Source organism: Chroicocephalus ridibundus, chromosome 7 (assembly GCF_963924245.1).
Source record: "Chroicocephalus ridibundus chromosome 7, bChrRid1.1, whole genome shotgun sequence".
Lineage (NCBI taxonomy): Eukaryota > Metazoa > Chordata > Aves > Charadriiformes > Laridae > Chroicocephalus > Chroicocephalus ridibundus.
Window position 1 is genome coordinate 55,466,266 of NC_086290.1, and position 10,907 is coordinate 55,477,172.

At 67.2% G+C, this 10,907-nt stretch overlaps 2 protein-coding genes across 5 annotated transcripts in view; one reads left to right on the forward strand and one right to left on the reverse strand.

Annotated features, from left to right (window-relative positions):
* The window catches only part of SMG6 (SMG6 nonsense mediated mRNA decay factor), a 119,752-nt gene extending 114,555 nt beyond the window's left edge, over positions 1–5,197 (forward strand). For all 4 annotated transcript variants that reach the window (XM_063342485.1, XM_063342486.1, XM_063342483.1 and 1 more), the window contains exons 17-19: positions 676–887; positions 1,176–1,257; positions 2,913–5,197. In XM_063342485.1, the coding sequence (XP_063198555.1) occupies positions 676–887; positions 1,176–1,257; positions 2,913–3,043 (425 nt within the window). In that variant the 3' untranslated portion in view covers positions 3,044–5,197. The remainder of the gene's footprint in view (positions 1–675; positions 888–1,175; positions 1,258–2,912) is intronic.
* A 301-nt stretch (positions 5,198–5,498) lies between these two features.
* HIC1 (HIC ZBTB transcriptional repressor 1) lies at positions 5,499–10,252 on the reverse strand. The gene is made up of 2 exons (XM_063342224.1): positions 9,927–10,252; positions 5,499–9,016 (listed from the first exon to the last, which is right to left on the reverse strand). The coding sequence occupies exons 1-2, from the start codon at positions 9,976–9,978 to the stop codon at positions 7,071–7,073; spliced, it is 1,998 nt and encodes a 665-aa protein (XP_063198294.1). The 5' UTR covers positions 9,979–10,252; the 3' UTR covers positions 5,499–7,070.
* Positions 10,253–10,907: the final 655 nt, after the last annotated feature.

Genomic DNA, 10,907 nt, shown 5'->3' on the forward strand with positions numbered 1-10,907 from the left:
CCAGATGGGTGAGGTGTTGGAGAGGCGTGTCCCCTGCTGGGAGCTTGGGACGGTGGCTTCAGGTGGGAAAATAGGGCCAGGACTTGTGCGGGAAACAGTGCCGGAGTGGGAACTGCCTGCTCCCACGCATGACCCTGTTCCCGCCTGCAGCCCAGCAGTAGGAGGGCAGCAGCTTTTCGTGGCCGTAATTAAGCAGAGAGAGCTGAGAGGTGCAGAGCCCGGCGGCGCGAGGCACGGCAGGAGGCACGGTGCTGGTGGCCATCGCCGTGCTCGGAGGCGGAGGAGCAGGCTGCGGTTTTCCGACACCTCCGGGACACACACGGAGGTGCCATCGGTTGTGAGGCAGGAGCATGGGGTGGGGGGCACAGCGGTGGTCCCGGCGTTTCACGGAGCAAAGCGAGGTGCCCTTAGGGAGCGTTACCCGCACGCTGCAGGGGCGAGGTGCCTGTGCTGCCGGGGCCGAGCCAGGTGACCCACGGAGGTGGAAGGCAGCAAAGCTTTTCCAGACCCGCAGCCAAGTCCAGGAGTGCAGGGACGCTGCGGCAGCTGAACCCAGATTTCCTGAGCCAGCTCCCAGTGCCCCGGCCCCGAGGCCTTGCCAACTTGCGTGCTCCAGCAGCAGGTCACGGGAGCACCTTGTCCCATAGTGACTGTACCTCCTCTTCCTGTTTGAAGTGATAAACGAGCTGGACGGCCTGGCCAAGGGCCCGGAGATGGAGCACCGGGCTGCAGGCTATGCCCGCCAAGTGCAGGAGAGAGCCAGGAAGTCCATCGAGTTCCTGGAGGAGCGATTTGAGAGCCGGGACAACTGCTTGAGGGCTCTGACCAGCCGAGGCAACGAGCTGGAGTCCATCTCCTTCCGCAGCGAAGACACCACGGGCCAGCAGGTAAGGGACATCCCAGCCCCAGGAGGACGGGACGCGGAGGCAGTGCTGGCGAGGGCTGGAGGCTCTTCTCCACTGTCTTCTTGGGGGAAACCAAGGATCCTGGGGACCGCGAGCTCTGGGCAGGGGGTAGCTCCGTCCCCACCTTTGCAGGCGGCTGAGCAGGCTCCTGCGGGATGCGTGTGTGCGGGCTCCGAGCAGCCCTGAGTGTCTTGAGGGCGGTGCAGAAATGGAGGTTGGTGGGGTTGCAGATTTTTCCCTGCCAGGTGTAATGTTCCCCTTTTCTTCCAGGGAAACAACGACGACCTGATTCTGTCCTGCTGCCTCCACTATTGCAATGACAAGGCCAAGGATTTCATGCCCTCCAACAAAGGTAGAACATCTTCAACATCCTCGTCGTCCCTTCTCTGTGGCATCCCACGGGCTCTTCTCGTTTCTCTTTCATGGCCCTCGGAGCCAATCCTTCCCGCATTTTGCTGCTTTCAGCACCAAGGTGCCACCTCCTGCCTCCGGTCAGCCCCAGGCTGTGGTCCTTCCCACCGCATTGCCAAATGCGCACCTCACCGCGCTTTGGGGATGCCCCAGCCTGTGAGAAGCCCGCCATAAATGCCCACAGGGCCGTTACACGGTGCTGGCAGCAGTGACGAAGGGCCAGAAAGAGCCTCCTCCCTGCAAGCCCCGGTGCCTCCTGGCGAGGGCTGTTTTCGCTCCCAAAGCCCAGTTGGCACCGGCCACGCATACTGGGACCAGACAGTCCCCGGGCTGTTGCCAGGGCAGTGGGGATGGGAATCGCATCAGCAGCTGCCCAAGAAATCAACCCGCATTTGTCAGTGCGAATTCTTAGCAGCTTAACTTGTCAGATTCACAGAGAAACCGTCACCAAATGTTTATGTGCAAATGATGCTGAATTTTGAAATCATGTGGATTATGGGGAATGGGGCCTGACAAGCTGACAGCCTCTGGTTTGTAACAAGGAGGCGCGTCACCAGTGCGGAGCAGAGGATGTTTATTGTTACACATTTCTTAAAGTGTCCGCACAAAACCTCCCGATCCCGCTTTCGGCAGCCTTCGGCCCCAGGCCTGCCTTCCCGACGAGCCCTCGCTCCCCTTCTTCCCAGCGCGGGCCAGCCAGAGCGCTCGCCCCGCCATCTTCAGCCCCAACACCGTGACCGTAGCCCGCGTTCCTGGCCACCCTCCCCTTCCCCTCGTCCTGCCGCTCCCCGCGCAGCCAATCTGGGCCCATGTTGGGCTCCCATAAACTCTGTTTTTTCCATTCCCGTCCTGGCTCGGAGGCACTGTGTTTCCTGTGCTCATAGGAACAGTACTCTGGTCACAGGACCCAGCTGCTTACACATACCCCATATGCTTCCCCTGCTTCGCACACACGTAAGCGTGGCTCCCACATCCCAGCCCGGCGCCTTGCGTGCGGGGCAGCTCATCCATCTGGGGGCAAGATCCCTTCGGTTATTTCTCAGGCTTCAACTCTCTCTGCCTGTCTTGAGCCCCAGCCAGAAACGCCTCGGTGTCAGTGGCGACTCCAAAAAAACTTCGCGAAAAAATAAGGGTTGGTTTTAGATCTTATAATGAGATCACCAGAATAATAGCACCAGCTTCCTGCTGGAGCCAGGGTCGCGGGCTGTCTTCCTGGCCTGGGTCAGGCAGAGGGACCTCCTCTTCCCTGCCTGCGGCGCCGCACACCACCCCGTGCGGGCAGCATGGGACCCCGGTGCTGCTCGCCTGCCATCCTGGCCCCGGGGCTATGGGCAGAGATCACAAATCCCCCCCTTCCCCAGCCAGCGCAGGGTCGCGGGGAGAAGGTGGCCTTCAAGATGAAGCGTTGTCTCCGAAGCCGTGGCAGGGAGAGGGGAGCTGGGAGAGGTGCCGGGTGGCCCTGCCATGCCCGGGACGCGGCACTCAAGGAGGTTGGGGGGGACATGGCACGGGGACAGTGCGGTTTGGGATGGGTGCAAGGGCTGGGGCAGAACGGGGAGGTCCGAGCTTCACTCCGTGCTCTCTCTCTCGTTGCAGACGATCCCATCCGTTTGCTCAGGGAAGTGGTTTTGCTGACGGATGACCGGAACCTACGAGTCAAAGCGTTGACCCGCAACGTGCCGGTGCGAGACATCCCCACCTTCCTCAAGTGGGCCCAGGAGGGCTGAGGGGGCCGAGGAGGGGCTGAGACCCCCTGAGCGAGTCACGCAGCCTGTTACGGTGGGAGATGGGCTTCAGCGGCAGCCCTCACCACGCGCCGCCACCGCCTGCCAGCCCACCACGAACAATAAACGCCACGTCTTCAACCCACCCCAGAATGGCCGTGCTGCGAAGGGTCCCCCCCCAGCTGAGGGCAGACCAGCCGGGAAGGTCATTGCTGTGGATGGTTCACACGGAGGCTGGGCCGTCGAGGGTCCCACCAGCCTTTGGGCAGTGCCGGAGCGGAGCTGGCGAGCCCCGCTGGCTAGGGAAGCTTTGGGTGAGCCCGCGCCGGATCGCCAGCCTTTTGCTTGGTTTGCTTGGTTGCGGAGAGCGCGAGTCACGAGTCGGTGGCTCGTCGGGTTTGGAGGGCAGAGACTGGGCACACGCCAGCGCAGACTTTGGGATCGCTTAGTCTAGCTCGTGGCCCTCGGAGAGGCCCTGGACTCCAAGGGCAGGTTCCCTCCTGCCCCAGCCTGTCGGTCCTGCGTGGCCCGGGCGCCCCCAGGCCTCCAGCCCCTTCCCCACCCCGTGCCCGCCCCACGCCGGGGTTGCTGCTTGCCGACGTGCTTGTCCTCTGCCGGGTGCAGGGTTTGCTTGTCGAGTTGCATTTCTGATTTCAGTATAGGTTAGTTTTCAGGTGTGTGCCCTGCCTGCTTTGCTGGGGAGGAGGCTTTGAACACCTCCAGTTCCCCCCACAGCTGCTTTCTGTTCTGCTCTCCTGCCCACCCCAGCCTGTACCTGCCCCTTCCCGCCTCCCCCAAACCCCTCACTCCCACCCCGTTACCTTTAGACACGTTTGGGTTTTTTTTTTTTCTTTTTTCAACCAAAGACTCGGCGCGAGGTTAACAAAAATCCTCCGAGTCCCCGAGTCCCCCAGGACCAGCTGTCCCACAAGGTCCCGCGTGTCCTTCGCATCGCCACGGGCTCCTCTTGCATGTGGGATCCGGCTTCTGCCCGTGGCTGCGGGGCTGAGCAAGGCTGGAAAGAGCCAGGGCAGCACCCCCCCACCACCACCACCACCACCGCTTGCCCTGCTGGGAGGGTCCCCTCTCGAGTTGCCCCTTTGCCGTGAGGGGACAAGGGACCCAGCTGCCTCGTCACCAGGTCATCCCACACCGGGAGCTGGTGCTGAGCCCCCACCCCACATTGTCCCATAATCAAGTGTCCCATTCCCAGCCCAGTTACACGCCAGATACAGAAGCTTAAGAGGGAGCATTAACCCGTGAACCGGAGCCCCTGGAGCTCTGTCAAGTCCCAGTCCCATGAGCGGAGGGTGGGAGTGACCCCGGGGCCGTCCCCGCTCCCCACTGGGGCACCGCAGCCGTGGGAGGGAAGCGTCAAAAGGTAGCGGAGGAAGCAGTAGGACGGAGCCCGGCGTTTTCCTTTCCTGCGTGGGTGGTTCGGACCCGGTGTCTGCATCAGGAAGCCCAGTGTTACCCCCTGTGCCGGCCGCCCGGCGAGGACCAAGCCGGGGTTGGAGCCCCGGCAGCACCCACCTGCGGCAGGGCTGCAATGGCACCGCGACGGAGAGGGGCAGGGGTTGTGCTCGCTAACCTGTGACAGACGAAAGCCCCGGCCTCGGGACACCCTGCAGGGCGGCTGCCGGCGAAGCAGGGTCTGTGCTGGGGGGCAGAGCCTGCGCCACAGAGACTTTGGGGCACCCACGCCTGCTGTAGGCACACGGAGCCGTCTCCAGGGCTGAGCCCACGGCACCCACCTCGCGGTTCGGTGCTTGCAGCCGCTGGTTGGAAGCAGCACACAGACTTTGCTTTCTCCTCCACGCCAGGTGTATTTAAATGTTTGTTTTCTAACGGAGTTACCCCAGGGCTGCTTCACAAAGGCCCTTCCTGGGATACCACCAGCTCAGAGGGACCTGTGGCCCCAACAGATGCCGTGGGACACTGAGTCATGCTGCCACCAGACCAGCTGGCCACGATGGCAAGTGGAGCAGGGGCTCCCTGGCTTAAGCGCCCTGTGCCCGGGGCCATCTGTGCCAGGCTGCTGCCCCGAGCCCCTGCAGGGAGCCTGTGTCTCGGGGAGGCGGCTACATTCGGGCTATTTTGTTAAGATGTTTTTAATAATTTTTAGTATTAAACACTTGTCTGTGCAGCGCGTTGTTTCATTTGCCCTCGGCGGGTGAGTTGCTGTCGAGGCTGGGGCCGGACACAGGGAGGGACGGCAGCGGGACACAAGGACAGGGGTGACTCTGTCCCACCTGCAGCCACCGCTGTTCCCCCCCCACACCCCCAACCAAGGGGGCTCTGGGCACACCAGACGCACGGCGGAGCCCCCCGCTCCCCTCCCGGCAGCTCCGCACCCCCGGGATCATCTCCCAGCCCCACTCAGCACCAAACCCCGCACCGGTCGTGTGCGTGTGTGTCCTCCCCCCCCCCCAGAGAAGGACGCGAGGCCACGCGTGTTAATGTCACTTTATTGCTCATTCGGTTTCGACTATAGAAAAAAAAAAAAAAATAAGGGCGAGGAGCCCGTGTACAAATCGGACGTGATACAGAGGGGGCTGGCGGACCCCAGCTGTGCTTTGGGTGCTGCTGCGGCAGCCGCTCGCCCCACGGCGGCTCCCCAGGGACGCTGCCTGCCTTGGGGACCCCCGGGGGGACCCGGGTAGCCCGTGGGGGGCAGGAGGGGATGAGGGGGGCAACCCGGGCAGGAGCGGCCAGCTCAGGCTAAGGCACAGTGGCTGCGAGGTCGGGGACAGTCGCTGCTGGAGCCGCCCCGGGGCCTCTTGTGCAAAGGAGAGGAGGGGGCGCGGAGATGGGGGCCGGGGGGAGAAGCTTCACATTAGCCCCAGGCAGAGGGGTCAGGGCACGGGCCGGGGGGGTCCGGGCCAGGGGGGGCTTTGCCCACACCAAGATGTCAGGGGATGGGGTGCGGTGGTGGCAGGGGGTGTCCCACGGCGAGGGGGTCACCACAGCCCTGTGCCTCCCTTGGGTCTCCCCCCTACCCCTTGGCCCCGTCCCACCCCCCCGTAGCTGACAAACCAGACCGCTTTGTCTTTGTCATGAGCCCCCCGGCCCGGCCCGGCCACGCTAGGGACGGGCATCTTTGGCAAAAAAAATAAAAAATAAAAAAATCGAGGCGAGTGGCTGCCCGAGGGCAAAGCCGTCGGGGTCCCTGGTCGCTCCCCCCACCCAGGGACCCCCCGGGCATCCCTGATGGCTGGGGCAGGGCCCAGGGGCTCAGTCTGGGACAGGCCCTGTCCCCCCTCCCGAAACCGGGGGGGTCGGGCCGGGAGAGGGGATCAGTGCTTGCTCCGGGGCGGGGAGCATCGCCATTTCCCGGCCCCCACCCCCTGCACGGACCCGACCGCCGTCCCCTCGCCCCGCGCCCGCTGCTCAGACCCCACCGTCCCCCTCCGTCAGTCTGTCCCCGAGCTCCCGCCATGGTCCCAGGGTGGGGGGGGCGGGTTGGCCAGTGACACCACACACACACACCCACCCCACCCCAGCCCCGGCACGGCCACGCTCGCCGCTCCCGGTCAGGCCGGAGGAGCTCCGGCCGCGACGGACGAACTACTCACAGGCCCGCGGCGGTGGAGGCGGCACAGTCCGGGTCCCGTCATGGCAGAGCATCCCCCTTGCCCGGGGGGACAGTGCCGGGGACGGCCCTGAGGTAAGGAGCGGGCTCATGTCCTCCAAAGCCTCGGGGCGCAGCCCGGCCTCACAGCTTGTGCCCAGCAGCCCCCGCCACGGCGAGGAGCCCCGGGGAGCAGGGGGGGGACCACGCCACGAGGTCAGTCCCTGAATTTAATCGGCTTCTCCCGGGCGAGCCGGGGCGCTCGTCGCGGGACGCGCCGTCCAGCCGTCCCGGGGCAGCTCTCATGGGACCTTCCGCTACGAGCGAGTTCTCCGGGGCCTTCGGCAGCGCTCGGGGGGACAAGCGCCCACCGCCTCTCACCGCCCCCACACCCCCAGCTCCACACAGGGCAGCGAGGGGAGCCCGGTGGGCCGCCCAAGCCCCCCGGCCGGGCCAGCGCTAGGGGGGCGAGTATCGCTCTATGGTCCGGGCGGCCTCGGCGTGGAGGTGCGGAGCCTGCGCCAGCACCTCGGCCGCCTTGTCCTGGCTCAGCCCCAGGTGCTCGGCCGTGAACTTGGCCAGCGGGTAGAGGCTCTCCATGGCCTTGGGGTCGCTGAGGAAGTGCGAGGTGTGGGTGAGCAGCTCGGCCGCCTTCTCCTGCTTGAGCCCCAGCTGGTCGGCGGTGAGGCGGGCCATGGCGTAGACGCTGTCGGGGAAGTCCAGCTTGGCTTTGCCGTCGGGGCCGGCGGCGTGCATCTTCATGTGGCTGATGAGGTTGCGTTGCTGGGCGAACTTCCCGCCGCACACCTGGCACTCGTAGGGCTTCTCCCCCGAGTGGATGCGCATGTGCTCGGTCAGGCGGTACTGGCGGGTGAAGCGCATCCCGCAGGCGTCGCAGGCGAAGGGCTTGAGGCCGAGGTGGCTGCGCATGTGGCGGGTCATGGTGCCGCGCTGCGTGAACTTCTTGCCGCAGATGGTGCAGGGGTAAGGGCGCGTCAGCCAGTGCGTCTTCTCGTGCTGCCGCAGCGTGGCCGGGTCCTTGTAGGACTTGTCGCAGGAGGAGCAGCGGTAGGGCCGCAAGATGTCACCCAGCCCCGGGCCACCCTTGTCCAGGAAGGGCACGGCCTGCTCGGCCGCCGCCTTGTGATAGAGCTCCTCTTCGTTGTGGGCCTCCACATGGGCGTTGAGCTGCTCGGAGCTGGGGAAGCCCTTGCCGCAGGGGATGCAGACGTACAGGTTGTCGCCCAGGCTCTCCGGCTCGTAGCCCAGGTGGTTGCAGTAGCGGTCCAGCGCGTCGCCGGGCGAGGGGCCCTCGCTGCTGCCCGTCTCCTCGCTCGTGCTGTTATCGGGCTCCAGGTCGTTGCTCTCCACGCTGGGGTAACGAGGCTGCGGCGCCGCGGGGGGCGACTCGGCCTTTTCCTCCCGCTCCAGCTCTTTCTCCGCCTCCCCCTCGTCCAGGTAGGGGCCCAGGGGCTCGTGCTTCATCCAGCGGTACATCAGCTCGCGCCCGTCGGCGCGGGGCAGGGGGGGCTCGGGGCAGGGCGGCGTGCTGCGGAAGGGGTCGGGGGCGTGGGGGTGCCCCCCCGGCTCACCCCCTGGCGGGGAGTCCTTGTAGGCGGCGGGGTGGCCGGCCAGGAGGCCGGCACTGACGGGGGGGCTGTCGTGCCGTGGGGGCAACGAGGGCTCGCGGGGCTCGCCGGGCAGCAGGCGGTCGGTGGGCAGGAGCTGTGCGGAGGGGCCGGTGGGGCTCTTCTTGGAGAGGTCGAGGCCGCAGGGCGGCGAGCAGTGGCGCTCGGGGGGGCACAGCCCGTGGGGGTGCAGCGGGGCGCCCTGGGCGGCCGAGGCGTACAGCTCCCCGCACTGCGTGTTCAGCGGCGCCGCCGGCTCCACGGGCGGCAGGTCCACCGGCCGCGGCGTCCCCGAGTAGCAGGCCTGGATGACCGGCGTGGCGGCGCGCAGCCCCCGGCCCAGCTTGTAGGGCGCGTAGCCCCCGCGGAGGTGGCAGTACTTGCCGCTGCGTTTCAGCTTCTTCTTGCAAAGGGCCACCAAGCCGGGGATCTGGAGGTAGCTGGCGGCGGCCAGCACGGCGCCCAGGCTCTGCTCGCCACCCGGCTCGCACTCGGCCAGGCGGCCGGTGTAGATGAAGTCGAGGATGAGGCGAAAGATGCCGGGGCTCACCATCTCGTGGTCCAGGTTGAGCAGGTTGTCGTGAACCACCAGCGACTTGAGGTAGGCGCTGCTGGCCGCCAGGATGTTCTTGTGCGCGCGGAAGAGCGCGTTCTGCACCACGATGATCACGTCGCACAGGAAGCCCTTGGTGCGCTGCGTGTTCAGCTGCAGCAGCAGCTGCCGCGAGTGGCTCGGCACCTCCATGGCGTCCAGCATCCCGCTCCTCGCCCGCCGCCCTGCAAACACACCGCCCCGTCAGCGGCGCAACCGGCCCCTCAAGCCCCACGCGCGAAGGGGCTCGACCCGCACGTTGTGGGGCGGGAAGGCGGGGGGTGGGGGGGGGAAGGCTCAGCCCATGCGTGGGATGTCGGGGGGTATCGGGGCTCCGAGCCCCCAGCCCCGCACGCCGCCACGTCCCGGCCGCTCTGCGCGGCTGCCTGGATGGTGCCACCGCTTATATGGGGGCTCGTTTCTCGGCGGGCCGGGGGGGGGGTGGGGGGGCGGGAGGTGTGTTGGGGTTGGGGGGGGGGGGGGGGGGTGGTGTTGAAAACCCCCGGAGGCTTTTGGAGAAAGTGACATCACCCGCCGCCGCCGCCAGCGCCGCGCCCCGGCCCCGCCAGCGTCCCGGCACCCCCGCGCCCACCTGCCGCAGGGAAGCGGAGGGAAAAGGGGATTGGGAAGGAAGGGGGGGGGGGGGGGGGGAACCGGACCGGTGCCCCCCACCCGTCCGCCCCCCCCCGGGGCCGCCGCCCGCCGTTACCTGCGCAGCGCCGCTGCCCCGGCTCCCCGCCGCGCCTCCCCGGTTCTTATGCGCCCCGGTCCCGGGAGGCGGCCGGCCGGTCGGCACCCCCCCCCCCCCCCGCCGCCCCCCGCCCCCGTTTCCTCTCCCCCCTATATCCCCGTCCCCCCCCGGCGAGGTGAGCCGGGGGGACGGCCGGGGAAAAGCGAGGGGTGGGGGGGGGAGCGGGACCTCCCCTCCCCGCCTCCGCTCCGCTGCCGGTCCCCCCCCGCCGCCCAGGTGGGTAAAGCCAAGCGCCCGCGGAGCCGCTTTTTGGGTGGTTTTTTTTTTTCCCCCCTATTTATAATGGTTTTGGGGGTGTCCCCTTCCCGCCCCCCGCCCCCCAAACCCTCCGGTTTACGGTTTACCTGGGCGCCCGGTGGCCTCCGCCAACCAGCCGAGGTCTCGGTGAACTCTCATGGCTCAGCCCCGGGGGGGCCGCCGCCGGTTGCTGTTGCCTTCCACCCTCCTCCTCCTCTGCTGCTGCTGCTCCTCCATACCCCGCGCTCCCGGCCGGTCCTACGGAACGGGAGGAGGAGGAGGAGGAGGAGGAAGAGGTGGAAGATGATGAAGAAGAAGCAGCGGCGGCGGCGGTTCCTCGGGGTTCCCGACGCCGCCAGCTCGGAGGTGAAACCCGGGCTGCGAACTCCCCCTGACCCCGGCCTGAACTCCGAGTCAGCGCCGCTGGCTGTTAAAGGGACGGCGGGAGGTTTTCCTCCTCCCATCCCCGGGCGGGGCACCGACAACCCCCCCCCCCCCGCCCCCCCTCCCCTCGCTTCTCCCCTCCCCTCTCGCTCCCCATCCCGGTCTCCTCCTCCTTCACCGAGGCCGTTTTTTTCCCCCCCTCCCGCTCTCCTCCCGCCTCCCCCTCGGGGGTCACCATCCTCTAGACATTGGCTTTTGCCCCGGGGCCACCGAGGGGGGGGGGGGGCGGGAGGCTCCCGCCCCCCCCCCCCCTCGGTGGCCCCGGGGCAAAAGCCGATGTGTGTCCCCCCCCCCGGTACCGTTCGCAGGGCGCCATCTAGCGGCTCCCGGTGCGCTCCACCCCCGCCGCTTACCGGAGGCGACTCCTCCCCGCGCAGGTGCGCGGTGGGACCCGACGGGGCGGGCGGTGGGGAAGGGTAAAAGTCTCCCTGGGGGTGGGGTGGGGGGACGTTCCTGCTGTGTTTGCTGCCCCACACGAGGGTGCTGACACACGTGGAAGTGGCGGGGGGGGGGGGGGGGGGGTTAGCACCCAGTGGGGTGGGAGAGCTGGAGTGGGTGCGCAGGGTGATTAGGGTGGACCCTAATTGGTGCAGGTGATGTGGGGAAGGGTTATTTTGGAGGGGGGGGGGAGAAGGCAGCCGGCC